At 36.9% G+C, this 22,056-nt stretch overlaps 3 protein-coding genes across 5 annotated transcripts; 2 read left to right on the top strand and 1 right to left on the bottom strand.

Moving 5' to 3' along the window:
* The first annotated feature begins 1,199 nt into the window (after positions 1-1,199).
* Positions 1,200-8,431, top strand: LOC135673098 (serine/arginine-rich splicing factor SC35-like). Of its 3 annotated transcripts, none has more exons than XM_065181839.1 (8): positions 1,200-1,371; positions 1,457-1,535; positions 1,614-1,693; positions 1,835-1,901; positions 5,763-5,834; positions 7,637-7,849; positions 7,933-8,092; positions 8,188-8,431. In XM_065181839.1, exons 1-8 carry the CDS (start codon positions 1,296-1,298, stop codon positions 8,191-8,193), a joined length of 753 nt encoding a protein of 250 aa, XP_065037911.1. In that variant the 5' UTR covers positions 1,200-1,295; the 3' UTR covers positions 8,194-8,431. The 3 variants fall into 3 exon arrangements, with proteins under 3 accessions (XP_065037911.1, XP_065037910.1, XP_065037909.1); XM_065181838.1 differs by having other exon boundaries at positions 1,201-1,371; positions 1,614-1,697; positions 1,839-1,901; positions 7,918-8,092; XM_065181837.1 differs by having other exon boundaries at positions 1,203-1,371; positions 7,918-8,092.
* Positions 8,432-13,451: 5,020 nt separating this feature from the next.
* On the top strand, positions 13,452-19,355 carry LOC135673096 (cyclin-dependent kinase C-2). Its single transcript, XM_065181835.1, has 12 exons — positions 13,452-13,763; positions 14,218-14,299; positions 14,417-14,507; positions 14,604-14,633; positions 14,758-14,867; positions 14,980-15,052; positions 15,146-15,266; positions 15,385-15,502; positions 16,850-16,989; positions 17,135-17,192; positions 18,360-18,430; positions 18,572-19,355. The coding sequence occupies exons 1-12, from the start codon at positions 13,654-13,656 to the stop codon at positions 19,116-19,118; spliced, it is 1,551 nt and encodes a 516-aa protein (XP_065037907.1). The 5' UTR covers positions 13,452-13,653; the 3' UTR covers positions 19,119-19,355.
* A 579-nt stretch (positions 19,356-19,934) lies between these two features.
* On the bottom strand, positions 19,935-21,846 carry LOC135673097 (uncharacterized). Its single transcript, XM_065181836.1, has 5 exons — positions 21,690-21,846; positions 21,510-21,586; positions 20,870-20,972; positions 20,498-20,797; positions 19,935-20,374 (listed from the first exon to the last, which is right to left on the bottom strand). The coding sequence occupies exons 1-5, from the start codon at positions 21,804-21,806 to the stop codon at positions 20,114-20,116; spliced, it is 858 nt and encodes a 285-aa protein (XP_065037908.1). The 5' UTR covers positions 21,807-21,846; the 3' UTR covers positions 19,935-20,113.
* Between the last annotated feature and the right edge of the window lie 210 nt (positions 21,847-22,056).

Genomic DNA, 22,056 nt, shown 5'->3' with positions numbered 1-22,056 from the left:
CTCGTAGTCTCTTTCTTCGAGGTAATGACAAAGACAACGATGATGATGGGATGGAAACTATAGGATTGGGACTGATGGCATGGAGGCAACGATCAACGAGATGAATATAAGAATAATATTAACGTTAATTAAGAATTTTTTAAATGAGATGTGTTATTGACTTGATACCGTGGAGTCGACATGGTTTGATTCCAAAGACACAAGCTTATTCAAGGAGCTCACGAGAGATCACGAGAGGAGGTTGGAGTGGGAGGTAGATTTGGTTGGTACGATCTCAAGATGATGCTTATTTGCTAGAGATAGATTTGACATCATTTTGAGGTGCGCTTTAGCCTTACCGAGGTCCCTACACAAGTGGTTAGCATCGAGAGATATTCTCGATTCGACCCCTCCAATGGTAAAATTAATTGGGAGGTGGTAATAGTAGAGATGCTCCTCTTACTTTTGAGCTTTGAGGATTAGTTTGTATACCCGAGCGATTGATAGAGCGAGATTGATTGGTGGTGGGCACACCCTCTACGAAGGACAATTGCATGAGTGCCATTTTTCAAGGCTGAAGTCTGCTTGGGATAAACAAGGGATGATCCCTGGTGCCAAGAGTCCGAAAACAAGGAAAAATGAACCTATGCTATGTCGCCTAAGATTAATCTCCTTTACAGTTAGGCATGCGAGCCTTCACGAAATCATTGTTGATGGGGAGTGACAAGTCACTTACCATAGACGACCCAAAAAAAGAAAACAAAAGGGGATGAGCTTTATTGTCGTAAATCAATGCACCATTCGACTAGCTCATGTAGGCGTCTGAGATGGGTAGGGGTCAAAGCATCGTGCTCTTGTGTCGATGATCACAGGAGAACGATGTGAGTTTTTTTGCTTATATCATTGCCTAGGTGATAGTCTCCGATTGGATAATCAACGGTGTAATACTTCATTATTTTCTCTATCAATAAGTTTTTTCTGAAAAATTACTTGTTTTTTTTTTTTTAGAGTTAACTGAGTTAGACACTGGGATATTATTATTTTTAGTTTATTAAATGATATATAATTTTTTGATAAAAAATACACGTATTTGGAAGTATTGTACATAGTATTGGCTCGAATCGACCGTCGGGTTCGGATCAACAATGCGAGAACCGGACCTGCGTTTTTTATTTTGTCCCGTTTGTATTGCGCTATAAATTGTCCGCCACTTTTTTCCCTTTTATATCCTTTCCCCAGTTTCGAAAGCCGTCTCGACTTCTCCCCTTGGAAACCCTATCCCTAGACTCCAGATCTTTCTCTCGTCGTCGACGGCCATGTCGCACTTCGGGAGATCGGGACCGCCGGACATCAAGGACACCTACTCCCTTCTCGTTCTCAACATCAGCTTCCGTAAGCACCTCCCATTTAATTCCCTCGCCATCTCTCTGCTTTTGATCTATATCTACCACTGACGTGTCCATTCTTGGATCGCTAGGAACCACGGCGGATGATCTCTTCCCACTCTTTGACCGGTACGGGAAAGTGGTTGACGTTTTCATTCCGAGGGACCGGAGGTGAGCGTTGTTTATCCTTTGTGGGATTTGCGAGTCTTTTTGCAATCGTTGATCATTTTGTTTATTGAGGATTTAAAGGACTGGGGAGTCGCGGGGGTTCGCTTTCGTGAGGTATAAGTATGCGGATGAGGCACAGAAGGCTGTTGATAGGCTTGACGGCAAGTTTCTCCTACTTAATTTCTTTCTTTCCTTTTTCTTATAAAGTGTGCTTGATGATGATGTGAATTAAGGTTTGTTTCCTTAATATGTCAAAGCTGAAACTTCTTTTGTTTCTGCTTTAATCTTTTTTGATCTTTTAGGGAGGAACGTGGATGGACGAAATATTATGGTTCAGTTTGCAAAATATGGACCCAACGCTGAGCGCATGTAAGTTATTCTGCATTTGTCGTGATAAATCAAATTAGATGGTGTTAGCTAGCTTAGTTTCTTTGAAGTCCGTCTTTGCCACTTACACTGTACAAGAAAAAGAAGGATAAATCAAATTAGATGGTTGGAACCCTTTGAATGCCGTGGTTGCTTCTTTTTCACTATTTACCATCTTATTATATTCTATTTATTATCTTTAAAGCTCCAACTTCTTATTGTATTCTATTTATTATCTTTAAAGCTCCAACTCTGTAAAAGAGAGGCCTTTTTCTTAAATTTGGTTGTCTTCTGACCTATTAATCTGTTAAATATAGATCTGATCTTGGTACTGAGGCAGGTTGTCTTTTGTTTGAGTTATCTAACCTAATTACAGATTTGTTGGAGTGGGATGCATCATATATTTTGATCTTAATCTTTGTTTTCTTTTTTCCTTATGCTTTTCTTTCTTCTTTGGTTGTAATAATAGCATACTTACTAATGCATGTCTGGTTAATTGGTACATAACTATCTTGAGTGGTTTGAGAATATACACAATGCTATACGAAAGAACAGTGACAGTGATTCAATTGGATTAGAAGTGCTTAGAACTTCGGATATTTTTTATTGTGTACTTTCGAGGAACTATGTTCAAAACCATTATGTACTTTTTATGTTATTTCATTATTTGATCCCATGGACACAATATCTTTAAACTACAATAAAGATAATTTTCTGATCGTTTCTGATTTAAATAACTACATGATATCCAAAGGACTTCAACCTGAGTCTCTTTAGCACTGCTTTTCTGTGACCTACCATAGGAGATGAGTTTATGCACTCAAGCTATATCCTTTCTCCTACGTTACTTCATTTTAGAAAAGTGTTTTGACTAAGGAGCCAGTTGAGTAGAGTTTGGGAAGCCTTGAGGCCCATTCAGTTGTAGAGTATTGAACAATGTATATGTTAAGCCTTCTAGGATGGTTGCTTGAATATGCTTTTGGTTCTCTTAGGTAATTCATTATCTTGCACCATGAAAACCTAATTTGAGTATAGTCGCCACAGTTATGCTTTTTGGGTTTCTTGGTGCTTTAAGAAAAAGAGCATTATTACAAAGAATATGTGACTTATAGATCATGGCGGCTATTATTAAGGTGGATATTCGAGTGAGAGCACTGACTTGAATAGCTTGAGCCCAAAGTGCAACTTGTATAAATTGATGTTTTAAATGAAATAAGAAAATGTTCTTACAATAAACATTCGTTCTATTCTATGACTCTGCACATAGGTTTCACTTAAATTGAGATAGTTGAATGCCAAATTTGTGAGATATATATATATATATATATATATATATATATATATATATATATAATATGATTGGAAAAGAGAATACCAAAATATTGAAATAGAATATGATTGTGGAGAATTCAGGATATCATCATTAAGAAATCAAAGATATTATATGTTTAATATGGGTTAAGGAAGTTTGTTATGTTGAATCTTGGATTTTGATTATAAAACTAATTGATGAATTTATCGGACTAAATATGTTTCTGAGATAAGTGATGCTAGAGAGTCGGACGTTGCATTGAAAAATAGTCATGTCGAAAATTGGACGTTAAGTTGAAGGATTGGTCGATGTGTTGGAGATCGGACTGCATGCTATAGGTTTGGGCATTGTGCAGGAAGGATCGGATATTGCGTCGGAAGATTGGATGTCATGAGAAAGTCGACATATAATTGAAAAGGGCGATATGTTGAGGGAAAGAACGATGTGTCGGAGGTTTCGACGACATGTTGAAAGCGCGTACAACGTGTCGAAAGTTTCTTAAATGTGTTGTATGCATGATTGATTTATCAAAGTCTTGATCGATGTCATTATAGGTTAATTTTAGTTGGTATTGGGTCAAAACTATCTCAACTTGTTAAGGAAGCCATTAGGCATAAGCCAGGGCTGAATTGTGCCTGTTAGATGGTTAAATCGGTGGTCTAAGCCAGGCTTGGGTGATGGTATTATCAGGCTTAGGCGGTAGTACTGTCTGGGTCAGTCGAAAAGCATTGTTTTGTTTTGTCGGCGTTTTCGGTAGTGGTATCGCTTATACCGACAGTAGTACCGTCTAGGTCGGTGGTAGTATCGCCAGAGCCACCTAGTTGTAGTGGTAGTATTATCCAATGTCGGTGGTAGTATCCTCGTGTCTCGAAATTTTAGGGATTTGAATTTTTTGACTCATTTTTGAAGTCTTTTGGGACTTATAAATATCTCACTCAAGTTTGGCTGATGAAGCATTTATATCTGAGAAAAAAAAGGTGTTGTAAAAAGAGAGTGTGAGTTATCTCCTCAGCTTGAAAAAGGAGAAAGTTGTAATAAGGGTCGTTGATCTTCGTCCATTGGAAAGAAGATCGATACTGAAAACCGATGGTCTCGAGAAAAAATAAATCGAGAGTGGACGTAGGTCGGGAAGATTGAACCACTATAAATTGGTTTGTCTCTTTTTACTTGCTCTTTACTTGTATTATATTTACTTGCAACTTTAACTTGATTAATCAAGTTTCTGAAACGTGTTGATTTATTGATCTAGTTTTAAAATCAATTAAAAACGTTATTGTACTAATTCACCCTTTTCGTTTTAGTGCCATTAAGATCCTAACATGTTAAACTTACAGAACAGTTTGAATTAGTTTACTTTAACAGTTATATTTTTCTTAAATAGACCTGGTTATGAGATGTGGAACCTCTTTCTTGTCAATGCAGTATTAGTAACCACAGTGCCACACCAATTCATTTGACCATCCATTGTGCCACACCAATTCGGCTAGTCAGATTGGATTGCTTTATTGGTTTGGTTGCAAATGCTAATTGCACTGAGAAACGGTGACAGGTCCGAGTTCACCCAGAATAAGCGGGGAAGGAAAGTGTTTTGAGGCCTATCCTAACGAGAATGTGGAGCTGACAAGTCCTATTTGGTCTAAAAACAGGGCTCAACAGCCCCACACAACATTTGAAGTTTCCAATTTCTGATACTTACCCAAATTGCATCAACAGGCACTAACACTTGAAAGCCTAATGGGATCTGGATGCCTCCCTTTGCTGCACAAGTGCAAGTTTGTTGGCACAGCGAAGGGTCTAGGGGTTCAGCTGGACCTGGAAGTATGAGTAGCAGTAGCAGGACAGAGGCAAGGACTAATTTTGGATTTTTTTCAGCACTATAACAGTTAGAGAATTCTCGAAAAATATTGGATAAGTTGTAGTAGGATTATATATTGGATAAATTCTAGAAAAATTTTATATATATATATATATATATATATATATATATATGCTGCCTTTCTTTTTTGCAATACAATCATAAGATTGATGGAGCAATTGTCAGTTGTTAGTGCTTTAGAGGGTTCTACCTCCTATTAAACTGAAGCAGCCACTTGTTTAGAGGCGTAATGTTTAATAAACATTTAAGGTGGATATGCAAAATTATTTATAACTCCTCATTTTTGCCTTGTTTTAATAATGAAATTTGGGACTTTGCTATCTGAAAAAGTTAATTTCTTAGGCCCAAACTAGCTCACTGCTGGCCATAGTCTAAGCTAGCTGGTTGAGTTGAAAATATTGTTGAATTCATTAACCAAGATAATATTATCAATATGACTGACATGATCCATAAGTGATGATGTTACTGGTGTGTGCTTTGTTGCTCCACATTTTGTCGGATTTATACAAACTTATTATGGTTTTGCTGATCTTGTCTATCACATCACCTTTTGGAGTGCAATATAAATTTCTATATATGCAACTGATCATTTGTATATGTTATGATATGTTCAGTTTCTACTCATCATATGATACTTTTCATTGTTGCATGTTATGTTGTTTGTCTTTTACTGCAGTCAGAAAGGAAGAATTGTGGAAGCAATCCCAAAGACAAGGGGAAGGTCAAGAAGTCGCAGCCCTCGGCATAGGTAAGGCATCATGAAGAACAAAAATGGCTTTTCTGAGATCTCCTTGATAGTTTGTCTATGTTTGTGTGGCTTCTTCCTTTTTGAACAATAACTTTGATCCGTACAATAATGGAAAAGGTGACACTTTTGTTGAAGTTTTAAGTAGATTTATCATCAAGTGCCTAGGAGATGGCATCATGCATAACTGGTGTTGCCATGACATGATAATGATGGACTTGCAATATTATCTATATGAATTAGTGTTTAATAAGCTTACTATGATGGTACTCATTATGTTGTGTAAGTGCTTCTAGTTGAATGTAAATATTTGTGTCATAGAATATTGATTAATATGTAGGTGCATCTCTTGTATGTGGTTAATACCTATGACTAATAGGCTCTTCAATCCACATATGGAAGGAAAAACGAATAATCAGCAGAAACTTATTTCAAGCTTAGGGAACTCTTGTTTTTCCAATGGTCATTCTGAAACTACATGTGGTAATTATATGATAAAAAATTTATAATGGACCTGGTTAAATGCATGTAGTATTAAGGACCAGGTTAATCATGACTCATTCAGCCTTGTTGATATATGGTCATTACATTCCACCTGATTCTGTATAATAATTGGTGTCTTGAAGTTTAATGATTGATAAACAAGAATCAGAAGGAATAATCTGAGGCCTATGATGTGCTTTGTTCCAACATTTTAGGGTGTCTGGATCTAGCAAGAGATGATATATTGAATTTTGAACTAGTAGAATTGTGAGTACTGATTAATGAGCCAGTCTGGTTTTAAGTTCTATAACTTGTTTACTATGTTCACACCATTCTCACCTTCTAATGATATTAATGTATATGCCATCTTTGCCAATGTTGTGTCAGCTGAGTCACCACTTTTTCGAAAGAAACCTGCCAAAACTGTATATGTACATCTCATAAAATCAATCCTGCAGATTTAGCCCCGGTTAGTTCAAGTTACAAAAGCAACAAATTGAACTAAAATCTGGTGGTCAATGATTATACCTGTAGTCAAATAAGAAGCCCGCTATGAAACAAAAAATTCATCAAATACTAAAAAAATACAGTGAAACAACATGAGCCAACATGGTGTATATATCTGATTTAACTTTCAGAGCATGACAAAACATAAAAAATAGAAAAAGTAAATAGAAAAACACAGCAACTCTTCTGCAAGGATGGTCCCTGCAGAAAACAAAGAAGAAAGAAGAAGCAAGGGGAAACAAGAAAGAGTGACAAAAAGGAAGTTGAGGGACAAGGGAAGAGAAAGCTACTAACCTCAGCTTAAGCTGGTGGATGGTTCCTATCCGTAATGTTTGTTTTCCATTTTCTCTGTTCTCTTCGTGCTTTGTTTTTATGCCTTCTCTGTATATATCATGGTAATTACAGAACAGAAAAGGGAGCGATAAGCCCTCCAAAATTTGCCTTCTGTTGTTCTATTGTCAGCAGCATCTAAAAGGTATGGCAACCCACAAATATGTATGAGTTTCCTGTTTTCTTCTTAAAGCAACCTACAGGCCATGACCCTTTCTTGATCATGACTCAGATTGATTCAGGTGTATAAGTTATACCCATGTCTGAGAAAGTGGGCTAACATGGCTAAGTCTATGACTCAACATATCGTTTAACTCCAACCATTTCAAGCTCTTTTTTTATGCCTGAGTTAGATTTTTCTTTTAGACCTAGCTTTTAAAATCATGTGATTTGGTGGATTGGCCAAGTCAACTTGCCAAGCTCTCCATTCTTGATCTTAGCATCCAGATGAGCCTTGATTAATGTCATGTATGAAATTGTATCAGGTATAGAGATGATTATCGCGAGAAGGATTATAGGAGGCGAAGCCATAGTCGAAGCAGAGGGAGATATGAAAGTGACAGATACCATGATCGGGAAAGAGATCACCGCCGCCGAAGCAGAAGCCAAAGTCGAAGTCGAAGCCGCAGCGGTAGTCTTGATTATTATGGAGGCCGTGGCAGAGATGATCGAAGGAGTAGGAGCGTCTCATATGACAGGTAGCATTATGTACCTACCTGTTATTGATGTATCGTGCAGCTTCAAGTAACCTATCTTTAAATTGTAGTGCTTCACCAATTAGGCATATTCCTAGTCCTGAAAGGAGCCTGACACCCCATCGGACTCCTCCCTCAAGCCCCAATAAAGGTAGCCATTCTGTACGTTCCCCACCTTCAAGAAACGTTTCACCCCAAGATCGTGGTGCAAATTCCAGGAGTCCATCTCCTCGTAGCCCAAATGAGGTTGTTATTTGTTGCATGTTTGTTCACTTTCTTTTGCTGAATGCATAATGATCTTTCGTACAATTATATGGTTAATCTAAAATGTTATCTTACAGGATTGATGTGCAACTTATGCCTGGGAGGATGCTTATCGCTGTTCCTATTTTGGTTTACTGGGCTCCTGTTAAGGTTGAATGTTTTGTGCTTTACTAGACTTAATACTAGCTTCTAAAATGTCTTGGTAGTGGTGTAAAACTAGTTTTGGACTTTAACAGTTTTCGTTACAGAGTGATTTTGTTCGTTATGTAACGTGATACTATCCTTTTTCTATGCTTTTATTCTGGACTGGTTCTCTGATAATTGTTGCAACTTATGATAGACTGCATTGTGCATTTTCTAGTTATCTGTTCGTGAAAGTGCTGATGTGGCCTGTGGCGAGATGAAATCAGAAGGATATTTCCTTGCTGATGTTGTGCCCGGTGATCCTTGTTCGTCAATCTTGATGGTTTTTTGATGGTGATGGTGATGTTGATGGTGCTGTTGAGTCCACTTGATGATTGAATGATGTTTGGTTGATGCCCGTGGTGTCATTTTGCTGTCCCAGCATAACGGAAGCTAGAAGTGGGTTCCAGTATGCACTATATCATGTTTCCTAAGATACATTTTTAGGCCTGTGAGATGGTAAGACTTATGCTAGATGTTTGTTTAACGTCATTGACCCTATGATTTGAACATGTTCTAATTATAACAACTTATTTGTTTTTAATCTTTTTAGCACTTAAAAGTGGTGTTAGCAGTCATGAGTCTCATGACCATGCCATTTCTTGTTTCAATTAACATATGCTGATGTTTTCGGAAGAAGTAGATTTCCAGCGACACTTGGATGTGATGCTGCACCATCCTTGCCAGGGGCCAAGGATTGTTTTACTTCCCACACCACTACGGAAGCAATTTGTGCTTCTAACATGTGCCTACCTTTTGCTCATATGGTTTGACTTGTAGGCCTTTTGATCGTCAAAGCGCAGCTTCAACAACTTTAGACTTATGGCATGGATCAGAGATGTGCCTCAGTCATAATTTGGAACAAACATATGCCTTGTTTCCCATGGCTGCAACAAGCTATGAAGGTTTAATGTCTCTTTCAATTTTCTTACTTGCTAAGATTTTTTATCTGGATTCGATTGTTCTATATTATGCTAGTGTAGATTGACTGTAGCTGTCGAGTGGAAGAATGCTGATCTTGTAGCTGCAGGAATCTGTATCTATCGGTTGGCCTTGATTAACTGCTGCTGCTGGCGGTTGCTATATATTCTCCAGTGAAACTTTTCTTATTGGTGTGAACCTTTTTCTTTTGTGTATAAGCCTACAACTAACGTTGAGCTCAATCCATTCCAGTTTCTGAATCAATTGATCCTTGTATCTTTATTTGTATGAGTTCCTTGTGCGTAAGGTATACAAATGTGTTTTGCCATTTGTTGTCACTCAAATAGTTAAGCAACTTGTCATTTGGTGGACTGATGCAGGTGACCTAGTCACAAAGATTCACATGAGTGCCTCTTGTGACATTTCTTGTCATCAGTGCTTTGTCGACGCTTTTCATTTGTTTCTTCAGGCCATCATGTGCATTCACATGTTGGAATTGTTCTAGACTTACTTTGCTTAGGAATTGCATTGTGTGATATCTGCAATCAAGTTTGTCAGGTGATACGATTTATTGAGAGCCAATGCACTAAACACGTACATTTTATTGAAGTTTAACACACTTCTGGAGTGGTAGTAGTTTGATTGGTGCTCATGCTATTTGGGCTAATTGCATTTATGTGGTATTCCTCTCTCTCTCTCTCTCTGTGTTTCAATAATGACCACAAGAAGCGGTGTTGATTATTAGGCAACCACATTAACCGGTCTTGACTTTTGCAACTTTTTATATCAGAGAGTAAAAATTTTGTAGAGACCATGAGACTCATTTGTAGACACTTGAGATGTCTGAAATTGTCTAATCCAATATACAAGCATTCCTCTTGATTGGGTGAAAGGATTTTTGTGTGAATTTTTTGAAAAAAAAATTATTCTTTTTTGATTTTTTTAAATAGGTTTTTTATTTTTTATATTTCTAAAAAAATTCCTAACGAATTACAATAGCAACTCCCACTCTTTTTGGTGGATTGTTCCATGCGGTGAACAAGTCCAATTGTTTAGTCATAATATTTTTAGTTTTGAATTTTTTTATACAATTTATTTCAAAATTGTATATATTATGAGCTAAACTAATAGTGATAATTATTTAAAATTATATTTTTGTATATGAGTTGGTTTCTATTGATTGTTGATACAATTTACCTTAATTAGAATGTTTTTGAACAGATTTATAGCGTTTCTATGGAGATGAAAAAAAAAAAAAAACCTATTAAAAAGAAACATAACTGATAGTGTATATGTTATATATTGGGGATTGAACTGATTTATTGTATGGATCAGTTTCATAGATGCATTCATTACTCTGTTAAGAAATATTTTACCATTATAACAAACAGGGATGCTATTTGAAAAATATATTAAAAAAAAAGTGACATCCGTCAGGAAAAGTTCAAAAACAGGGCTTTTCCAAATTATTTCATGCACCTCATTCAAATAAAAATAACCCCACATGTTCGTTCCAAATGTAAAGTTATTACAGCAAGCATCGACTTTCTTGATGCTTTAATATAATTTTTTTTTATGGTATGAATTGTAAATCTGTTTTTAGATTTATAAACAAATTTGATATCTTCCTATCATCGGAAGTCTAATGATATTAAAAAAAATCCTTATTTCGACTTTTTCTCAAACAATGTCTCCTTTAATTTTTCTTAAATAGTATTCCTAATTTAAAAAAAACTCAATTTTTTTATCAAAATTTTCACCAATTTTGAACCGTTATAATGTTTTTATTTTACTCATTTACATTATTTTTAGTAATGTTTACAATATTTTTACTAGGTATTAAAAATATTATAAAGCTATTGAAAAACATTATAAGCAACATCATATTATTCTTTTGTGACTGTCATTGCTCATATATTATTGTGATACCTTATTTTTAGGATTATAGTTGACTTGATTATGAGTCCATTTAGGTCATTTAAAGTATTTTCATTTAATTTTTACAGTGTTTTTATTATAGTGACCAACACACTATAACAAATCATTATTTGATTCCTATTTGGGTAATATTATTCATTATATTATTATAAATATATATTTAAATTATCGTATGATATAACAAATAATTTTGAGTATTTTTAATTTAATTTAATTCGATTATAATGTTTCAAATATAATTTATAATTTTTTATTATAGTGGCCAAAAACATGATAACAAGTTAAAGTTAAAAATACTGTAAAAGATCAAAACACTATAATGAGCATGAAAAGAACTCTATTTTTTGAGGAGCAATTTAGGTTCCTTTTTATTAAATTAGGGGGTATTGTTTGAAGAAAATCAAAACAGGAGTTGTTTTAGAAAAACCTAAAATGATGATCTTTTTCTTAATTAAGGGGTTTTCGTTGGGAAAAACGAAAAGGGGGGATCTTATACATACATACATACATACATACATACATACATACATATACATATATACATACATATATATGTATATATATATGTATGTATATATTTATATATATATATATACATATATATATATATGTATATATATATATACATATATATATATATAAATATATACATACATATATATACATATATATATGTATGTTTACAAGCTACCTCTTGCATTAATATACGTAAAAATATTTAATTTTTTATTAATTATTATTAATAACAACCAAAAATAAAAATACTCTTTGAGGAGCAATTTTGATTTTTTTTTTAATTAGGGGATAAGAGGGATGTGATGAAGAAGACTTTCCCTTTTATTCGAAAGAAAAAGAGGATCTAAATAAAATAGATAAAATGGAAAAGCTCCGAGTCAATGGAAAGGAAACAACAAATTATAAATTTTACTTTCACTTTAAACACATGCCATTGAGATAGTCCAATTTATAAAGATTCTTATCTCGATATCTATCAACAATATCTATCAAAATACTTATGAATTAGGAAGACCTAAAGAAAAGAATTTTTTTAAAAAAAATCACTTTGAATTTTAAAATTCTATTGTACCTTTTCTTTTCAATTATAAGAGGTGGAAACAATCATTGCAATATTTAAAATATAATCAATTTAAAAATAGTGTGTAAAATGCAAAGATATCTCTTGCTCTAGATATACTTGGAAAAAAGATCAAATAACAAAAGTGTATCATTCTTTTATGATCTGTCATTCTTTTCTGAACAGATCATATCGTGGAATAATAAAAAGATTCTATTCATATATAATTATGAATGATTTAATTACATCTACCAAAGATTCCATACAAATCAAATCATCATCGAATTGTATTGTTAATTCCTTAACCTCATTCCATGTATCTTCTTTAGTGGATGAAGAAAGTAGAATTAATTCAAAAGGTAAAGCAAAATATGTGAGATTTGTGTTTGACATAAGTAGAACCAATCCAGATGGTTAAACAATAATTATTGAAAAAGAATCCATTGGAATAGAAGAAATTAATAAAAATGTTCCTGATTGATAATTTAGGAAGGATAAAAAAAAAAAAGAGAGAACTGAAGTAAGATCATGAAATTCGTTTAAGAAAAACGAAATGAGTGGTGATTTATACTGATAACAATCAAAATATCAAAACTAATATTAGTAGTACTAATCAGAAGAGGTGGCTTTGATATATTATTCCATTACGATGATGTGTGAATGATGACGTGTAAGCATTTGTGCGGGTATATTTTTCTTTTGATTAAATATTATAATTATGTATACACATCAAAATCACTATGTATAAGGGAAATCTTGTCATTTTACTTAGTAAATTAATATGTTTTACTTTTAAGATTATATATTATTCCATTATATGCCTATTAATAATAATAAAAGAACTAAAAAATGATATCCTATTTTACTTACGTATATAAGATATGAGTGTGACTAGGAATAGAATGTTACATGTAATATATTAGTTATTGGTTTGAGCATAAAAGTATAAAATATATGGATATACTTTAAATATAGTAAAACATATAAGAGAGACTACGTATATATATATATATATATATATATATATATATATATATATATATTATATGCTAAAAATTAATTAATATATTTGTAAATTACGAAATTTTGGAGATATATTCGTGGAGATCCTCGGAATATTATTTGGACTAGATGTCGATCCATATCTAATGGGCCATGCGATATGGGCTTATTTAGCCCGCGGGAGTCCCAATAGAAAGAAGCCGACAGCGACTGCCTCCCTTTCCTCTTAACCCATCGCCTCCTCCGCCCTTTGTTCGCCTCCCTCTCCTATTCACCGCCCGAAAACCCTAGCGAGGTCAGCCTAGCGCCACGATTTCCAATCATCGTTGGGTTTACCTGATCGGCTGATTCCAACCTCTTCAAGTCTTGGGAGAAATCCTGTTTCTCCCTTCTCTTCTGGGGTTTCTTGCACGGGAGGTGGACAATGGCCGTGGCCGCTTCTGGTCAGTTGAATCTCGAGGAGACCCCGTCTTGGGGGTCGCGCAGTGTCGATTGCTTCGAGAAATTGGAGCAGATCGGTGAAGGCACGTACGGGTGAGTTCAAGAACCCGCAACGCCGTTCTAATCTCATCGTTCTTGCAACTGTCGCCTCGAGCCGTGCCGCTGAGACCTGTCACCTCGCAAATTTTCTTTCAATTTTTTGAAATCTGGTTAAGGAGGTTGTGTTCTTTGCTGTTCTCGTGGATCGTTCTGTACGTTGAATTATCTGATGTGTTGGTTTCGGAGCCCAAGTTTCTTTTAATTTTAAGTCTTATAATAAGATGTGTAGCATACCACATCTTAATTCTTGCTTATCATATGATATCATCTTTGTCATAGTTATAATATGAATACCTCTCAAGTGTATTATTCCTGATGTTGGATCCAAATGTCAGATCATTTTTTTTTAAAGCTGATTGGAGGTACTAAGGATATATTTCATCTTGCTTACTTCACTGTTTTCTTTTTTGAAAATTAAGAAATATTCTGTTTTGTTGTGAGGTTGCAGGCAGGTATACATGGCACGAGAAACAAGAACCGGGGAAATAGTGGCACTGAAGAAAATTAGAATGGACAACGAAAGAGAAGGGGTTTGTCTTTTATGCTCACCCATATTATTTGCTTTTAGGGGGCTCTTAGGATTAATGAGTTATACCTTTTTTTTCTCTAGTTATATAGACTATTTAGTTAGCCTTTTTGCCTTGCAGTTTCCAATAACAGCCATACGGGAAATAAAGATTCTAAAGAAGCTTCATCATCAAAATGTTATTCAACTGAAAGAGATCGTGACCTCTCCAGGTTGTACTCGTTAAATATTTTTCTTTTTCCTTTCTTCTTCTTGTTAATGAATTTGTTAAATGATTATAATTTGAAGTTTTTGGTAAATTCCCCAAGGTCCCGAGAAGGATGAACAAGGAAAGCCAGGTATGTTTGATTCGGAGACACCAGTGGCTGGCACCACTTGGAAATTTTGTAGTGGATGTATTGCTTTTTCCAGTCTTAAAGTTGTCCAACCATCTAGGTAATTGATACACTGTGTGCACTGCAGATGGTAACAAGTACAAAGGGAGCATCTATATGGTTTTTGAATACATGGACCATGATTTGACTGGCCTATCGGATCGTCCTGGGATGCGGTTTACAGTACCACAGATTAAGGTAAATATTTTAGTACATTGATTTAGTACAACCAAATAACAGTTACTGTTATTTACAATTAGTCAAAAGTTCAGTTAACTTTCAGCTAACTTCTTAATCCTTTTTTTACTAGTGCTACATGAGGCAGCTGCTTACAGGTCTTCATTATTGTCATGTTAACCAAGTACTCCACCGTGACATTAAAGGTATTGTAAAGATGCTGAATTTGTCATAATTTAATATTGTCCTAATTAAACTCATTATACGATCCTGATCTGACATTCTGTAAACTGGAGCAGGATCTAATCTCCTAATTGATAATGAGGGGAACTTAAAACTTGCCGATTTTGGCCTTGCACGATCATTCTCAAGTGACCATAATGGAAACCTTACGAACCGTGTCATTACTTTGTGGTATAGGTAGAGCCTGTATCTTGCAGCAAGTGTGGCAATTAAATTGTCAGTTTCCATATGTTTTATATAAAATTCATTGCCTGTCATAATTAATTATGTCTGAATCATCTTAGTTTGGTGACAGACCTCCAGAATTGCTGCTTGGGGCTACCAAGTATGGTCCTGCTGTTGATATGTGGTCCGTTGGTTGTATATTTGCAGAACTTCTTCATGGAAAACCAATCTTGCCTGGAAAGAATGAGGTGCAACTATTTTTTACTATAATTTATATTACATTATGGTTCAGCTTTTTTTTTTTTTTAATGTTTATCCCTCATTTAACACTTGCATTAAAATTTACAATTAAATGCTGATTGTAAGTCTAAGGGTCTCATGTTACTTATGCCAGTGCAATATTCTTAAGTAAATGATATCCTTATTAGTGTCATGTGGCTTTGCATGCATTGCATGTCAATATCAGAGGAATATATCAATATCTAATGGCAGGATATTCAAAAGAGAAGCTTCTTCATAAGTGATTGCGTCATGGAAATGTTATTGCAAAATGAATGGATTTTCTGAAGACATTTTTTCCTAATTGTTGTCTAAGTAAGATTTTCTAGTCTTGAATGTAGTACTGGATAAAACTCTTGTGGTTAAGAACACCAGTGAAGTATTGGAAAGGTGTAAATTTCATGTAGCAGATCTTGGGTGAGTGTTACTGAAATGTTGAAGCTACCATTTGAGTATGTAGATTGAGTAATTGGGTGTTACTGAAAAGTTGATTTTATTTATTCCTACTTGAGGGAAATTGATTGAGTTGAAATGTTGATTTACCAGCCTACTGTATCAACTTAAGACTTCTGTGACCTACGGAGATGATGGTGAGTTATTTCCTGTCGTGGTAGCTTCAACATTCTTGTATCTAGTAACTCAAGAGAATAAGGAATTATATTTGTCTACTAGGTGAAAGGTTCTATAACTTGCCATTTTAATGTCCTGTTGAAATTTGCTCTTAGATTTTGGGTTTTAATCAGTTGCCTGCTCAATTATTTTTGGATTGTCAGGTTCTTGCGGAAAGGAATTAGGGTATTCGTAGTTCGATGCTACATTAACCAAGTCATAGCTTCAAGATGGATCATGGGTCTATTTGTCCAGCGATAATTAGCTTTGACATCAAGGATTTGAGCACCCTTGTTTGGTGATCAAAGCAAATCTGTTATCTGTTGTATAGTTGCCTGATTTTCATTTATAATAACACTTGGTCGCTGTACAAGCACTAAATTGATGGAAGGATGATGCTTTTGGACTTTGTTTTTTTCTTTTTAGTTCAATTGTTGTGGCAAAACCTTAAATGGTTTAAAATATTTTTCATTATTTAATATCAAAATTATTTTTTGTTTGTTTTAAGCTTTACAATTTGGATGATGTTCTATTCAGAAGATGGACCATCATTCATTGTAAATGATCTAATAGTAGCTGCCTGGCATATATGTCATAGTACAAAAGCTCTATTTATTTTTAACAAATTTGTTTCATGTAAGTCTCACTTTCATCTTGTTATTTGAGAAGAAAATGACATTGTATGACTGATTGATTCTCCACGGCAGCCAGAGCAACTTTCTAAGATATTTGAACTTTGTGGAACCCCTGATGAAGTCAACTGGCCAGGTGTCTCCAAGATGCCTTGGTATAACAATTTCAAGCCTTCACGGCCTATAAAGAGACGTGTCAGGGAAACTTTCAAGCAGTAAGTTGTCCTTTATTTTGGCTATGAAGTCAAATGGTAGTGTAAGCAGGTCATCTGATACTGTACCATAAACTTTGCTATTAGCTCTCAAAATTTAGGTGAGGTTTTGTTTGCTTGATTCTCATTAGGCTTTTCCATTCAACAGTTTTGATCGTCATGCCTTGGAGTTACTTGAGAGGATGTTAACGCTTGATCCATCCCAGGTAATTGATCAATTTGTTGTCAGTAATATGTATAGGAACTATATGAATAATTGTCAACTTAGCTTTGTCTTGTTCACATCATCAAGGTCATTGTCATTGAACTTATGACAAAAAAAATTCATGTAGTAATTTTTTCATGTAGTTAAATTGTATATTTAATGCTATCATATTGTTGCTTGATCCGTTCAATGTCTTTATATTTTGCAAAATGAATTTATCCTATATACATTGTAGGATTACATGATTTGGAAATTTTGCTTTTACATAATCAAAGCTAATGTAATGCATGTAAGGACCATAGTATCAGGATCTCACATTACATAAAAGAACTTTCTCCCTATCAATTGTTTGGAATTTTTGTGGGAATCTGTATGAATAACTCCTCTCTGTAATATGCATAAGGATGGGCCTTTCATTTTGTCTTGATATTGGTATATTAAGGCACTGTGTGCTTGGAGGTTAACAAATTATAGATAATCATTGTGTGTTTTATTTGTTCCAGACTCTGCCTCTTGCATTATATAGTGATGCTGGAATTAATATGATGAATGAGAAACAAACAATGAGCAGCATGAGCAATCTGATTTAGTACTTAGAGAAACTTTTGGGGCTGTCATCGATGGAAAGCTTTCTTCAACTTGATATGATACTGAGTCACTTGCTCATATCCAGGTTTTCCATTGGGCAAGTATCACATTAGTATCTAACATCGTTTTTTAAAAGAAGGTTTACCCTGAGGAATAAGGTTATTTATTTATTTCCTTTCTTTCTTTAAAGAAGAATTTAGTTCCATGGAGGTAAGGACTGTTGTGTCTGAAAGCATAATAGCCTTGTACTGTTTGTTGCTTGAACATTGGCATGGTACATACTGAATACCTTCCTATCTGTGGGTCTATCATATGCTAAAAGTGCTTTGCTTCAGTAACAGTTGACGTGAGATCTGCCTTTTGAGGGTAAATGCTAAAATTATGATTTTTTTCTTGATTAAGGTTGTGCAGCAGGTCCTCAACATTGACATAATTAATAGAGCTTGCTGTTGCTTAATTTTATTTGTATATATATTTAACTTATGGATTTATTGAATATTAGGTCTATCTATATTGTTATATAAATGTTTGACCAGTAATTTGGTGATTCAATTTTTTTTTTTTTTTTGTTCATATGTAGAGGGTATCTGCAAAGGATGCACTTGATGCAGAGTATTTCTGGACTGACCCCCTACCATGTGACCCGAAAAGGTACTATTTTTGCAATTGGTTTCTTAACACCATTTCTCTATAAAATGTTTGTGCTGTTTGTTTTGATTCTATGCACAAATTATGTTGGTCTGTGCTGAAGTCCCACATCTTTAATTTATTGGTGTTTGTATCTTGATGAAGCTTGCCAAAGTACGAGTCCTCGCATGAATTTCAGACCAAGAAAAAGCGCCAGCAGCAGCGACAGCAGGAGGAGACGGCAAAACGACAGAAGCTACAGCATCCACAGCCACATGCTCGCCTACCACCCATCCAGCAAACAGGGCAACCACACCCTCAGATCCGGCCTGGTCCAAGCCAGCCCATTCATAATGCTCCGCCGCCAATGGCAGCTGGTCCAGGCCACCATTATGGCAAACCTCGAGGACCCTCTGGAGGTCCTAACAGGTATCCGCAAGGTGGGAATCCAAGTGGTGGGTATAACCCGAATCGTGGAGGTCAAGGTGGCGGATACAACAGTGGTCCATATTCACAGCCAGGACGTGGACCGCCACCCTATGCTGGGGGTGGTATGCCTGGTTCTGGTGGTCCACGTGGTGGAAGTGGCAGCGGCTATGGAGTCAATGCTCCCAATTATCCCCAAGGTGGCCCTTACGGTGCTTCAGGTGCTGGCCGAGGTCCTAACATGAGTGGTAACCGCAACCAACAACAGTATGGTGGATGGCAGTAAAAGAATATTTTGGGTTCCTGTTCGACTGATGTTCGGACAATTTGCTTGAGGTGATCAAGTGTCCAACTTATGTACCATGTCTGTCGGTCGGTTGCTCGCTCAGTTGCAAGACCAATACCCAATCTTGAATTTCATGTGACTTGGATTGGAAAGTGCTATAGTGTTGACTCGGAATTAGGCTTGACATGAATTGGTCAGTTTATGATCATTTATTTAGACTCTTCAACTTTGTTTCAAGCTGTAATTGAGCACTAGGGTGCATCAAGTTGGCCAGAATAGGTTCCTATTGCCATTTTATGGGAAGAGTACAATGATTAAAAGACCACAGCGAGCCCCTTGAGGTACTCTATTTAAGGGTTGTTACTCGATATGGTTATTGGTATAAGTCTAAACTATCATCGTGGTCTTGTGTTCATTGCAGTATATGGACGATCTGGCAACGCAGGGATTTAAGCAGCCGTGAGCTCAAGACTTGCTACTTCGTGTTCATGTTGCAGCAGGTACGGACAATCTTCTACTTCATCACGAGGGTTTTCCTTAATTAGTCCTTGTCAGCCCGACAAATTATACCATGCTTCAGTTCTTGGCTAAGTTGCTGCCTAGCAGGCAAGCCACAGGGTGTTACTGTGTCCATGGATTCGGTGGTGTTGTGTGGCCTTTGGTTCTCCTCATCCGTGGCCATGGCTCGGAAGGATAAGAAGAGCTTCAAGACAAGAAGGGTGCTCTGTGGTCTTGAATTCTTTCTTGTTGTTCCCTCTCCTCTTTTATCTTCTTTTTTGCCCCTCTTAATCATCCAAAAAACTCCGACGAGAAGGGTACAAGGCAGAAACAACATGTTCTTTACATGAAAACGCTCACAACCAAAGTCATGTGGCAATCCACTTATCCATCACTCTCGGTAAGTGAAGACATCACAGCAAGTGTTCGGCCTGTGCACAGCCCATTTTCACAGACAGCACAACGGTTCATATGCTAATATGAGCAGGTCGGAACGCTTAAGCAAACGCGAAGCTGCTTCCGCCGCCGGGGGGCTTACGGACGCCACCCAAGTAGTCCCTGGTTACAGTCTTCCCATTCCCATTTGCGAAGATATTGCTGCCGCTCATCTCCTTCAGCTTTGCCGTGCTTAGTTGCTTCTCAGCAGACCAATGCAGCGAATCTCCTCTAAAAATGTCGTTCCCGGCCAGCTCTTGGATCTTCCGACTGTAAATTTTCTTGGCTGTACTGCTGACTTTTTCTTCGTCGAATGCGACCGGCTGAAACCCACCAAACCAAGAGAAGATCGACGGTGAGTGAGAATGCCGGGTAAGCAGTTTGACATAGAATTCTTCCCGTATAGACAGATTGAATAGGAAGCATGAACCCAATGTTCCACCCACCATCAAACTCACATGGCCGCGTGGCTGCGGCGATCCGAAGCCGATGTTACTTCTCAGCTCCAAGTTCCGTGCAGTTGTATGCCTGGGCGGAGCCTCGGGAGGAGGTCCGAAGATGTCGTTCCCACCGAGCTCTCTGCACTTTGCTTCCGAGAGCTGCTTCCTGACTTTGGCCTCTAGCTCGCTCTCCGCTGTCCCACTCAGCTCCCGCTGCTTCGCTATCTCTGCGATCGAGGTGGGCTTTCTCGGAGGCTCGATCCCTTGGGTGCCAAACGAGATTTGGCTGATTACACCAACCGCTTGCTGATGACATTATGTGCTCAACATAGTTAAGTAGTTCATCGAGAACAACATCGTTTAGATTCTGAAATCTACCTGAGGAATGACGCCTTCTGTTTCTGACGCACCATTTTGTTCGTCAGCTGTAAAGATGCCACTTCCGTTCATCTCTTGCAGTTTTAGGTCCGAGCAGGGCTTTCTATGACGTGGAAGGCAGAAAGTTACGACTTTCACAAGGGGATCCAAACCTTCAAATCAAGCTGTTCTCGAGCAAAAGATTTCATTCTCTTTGATCAGATAAAGCATCTGAAACATACACATTTCGATCTGTTCTGCTCCTCTAATGTTTGATTTTGAGAGCACGTCATTTAGAAACATATCAGAATGTCATCCGTTCAAGATCAAGAAAATTGCTTTTTTTTTTATTTTTAGAGGTGCTCGATCGATAGTAAACATAAGTTAGATATTGGTCGAGGTTTAGGAATCTTAATCGATCAAGATAGGAGCTTTTAGGCCAAAAGAAGGTAAATTTTTAGTTTTGAGATATCTCTTCTATTCTTTTTTTTTTTTTTGCTACTGTTGATGTGAATCACTTTTTTCGAAAGATTTTTCAATAAAATTCAAAAAAATTAGAATTACACCTAAAAAGATAGATAGGTTTCAGGCAAACATATGGCATCTCACCACCGCCGATCATAAATAAAACAAAGACCGTCGGCGGGGGATACGACCTCACCTCCGGTTCAGGATCTCGGCCTCCTCCTCCTCGGTCACCGGCGCGCCGAACATCGCGGGGCTAATCCTGTCCGCCGGCTTCAGCAACATTTTGCCAAGCACCGAAAACCATGAATGAGCCCCAGGGGGAGGCAAAGCAAAAAGAGAGGAGAAAACGTGGGTTCCGCGGTCGCGGCAATACCTTGAGGCTCCTGCGGGAGGCAGGAGCTTCGGGGCGCTCCGCCGGCGGCTTCTCCGGCCACGTGAGTAGGTCCGCCGTGGAGCTGTGGGACGTCCTCACCGGCGGATCCCGATACATCTCTTCTCCTTCTCTCTTCCTCTCGCTGCTGAGCGAAGCAAATGCGAAGAGGGGGAAGGGCGGTTATAAGAAGCCGTTCGACTTCGACTTCGACCTCCGTTTAATCTTCCTTTTTCCTCCTATTTCAAATTGTAATGTGGGCTACAAATAGCGGTCAGTAAGTATCAAAAGTAATCTCTCACAGAGTATACATTATCGAAACCGCCCAAACATTGGCAGGTGAGGCTCATACGTCAGGTGTCCCATTCCA

Source organism: Musa acuminata, chromosome BXJ1-5 (genome assembly GCF_036884655.1).
Source record: "Musa acuminata AAA Group cultivar baxijiao chromosome BXJ1-5, Cavendish_Baxijiao_AAA, whole genome shotgun sequence".
Lineage (NCBI taxonomy): Eukaryota > Viridiplantae > Streptophyta > Magnoliopsida > Zingiberales > Musaceae > Musa > Musa acuminata.
The sequence above is the reverse complement of the archived record's forward strand: the minus strand, read 5'-3'. Positions and strand labels throughout refer to the sequence as shown.

Excerpts from the sequence above, each read along its gene's own strand:
- LOC135673098 (XM_065181838.1), top strand. The coding sequence starts at position 1,296 with ATGTCGCACTTCGGGAGATCGGGACCGCCGGACATCAAGGACACCTAC. Across the intron at positions 1,536-1,613 it reads TTCATTCCGAGGGACCGGAG|GACTGGGGAGTCGCGGGGGT; the intron begins GTGAGCGTTGTT and ends GAGGATTTAAAG. Across the intron at positions 1,698-1,838 it reads GTTGATAGGCTTGACGGCAA|GAACGTGGATGGACGAAATA; the intron begins GTTTCTCCTACT and ends TCTTTTAGGGAG.
- LOC135673096 (XM_065181835.1), top strand. The coding sequence starts at position 13,654 with ATGGCCGTGGCCGCTTCTGGTCAGTTGAATCTCGAGGAGACCCCGTCT. Across the intron at positions 14,300-14,416 it reads TGGACAACGAAAGAGAAGGG|TTTCCAATAACAGCCATACG; the intron begins GTTTGTCTTTTA and ends TTTGCCTTGCAG. Across the intron at positions 16,990-17,134 it reads GTCAGGGAAACTTTCAAGCA|TTTTGATCGTCATGCCTTGG; the intron begins GTAAGTTGTCCT and ends TCCATTCAACAG.
- LOC135673097 (XM_065181836.1), bottom strand. The coding sequence starts at position 21,806 with ATGTATCGGGATCCGCCGGTGAGGACGTCCCACAGCTCCACGGCGGAC. Across the intron at positions 21,587-21,689 it reads CCTCCCGCAGGAGCCTCAAG|CCGGCGGACAGGATTAGCCC; the intron begins GTATTGCCGCGA and ends ATGTTGCTGAAG. Across the intron at positions 20,973-21,509 it reads GCCGAGATCCTGAACCGGAG|AAAGCCCTGCTCGGACCTAA; the intron begins GTGAGGTCGTAT and ends TCCACGTCATAG.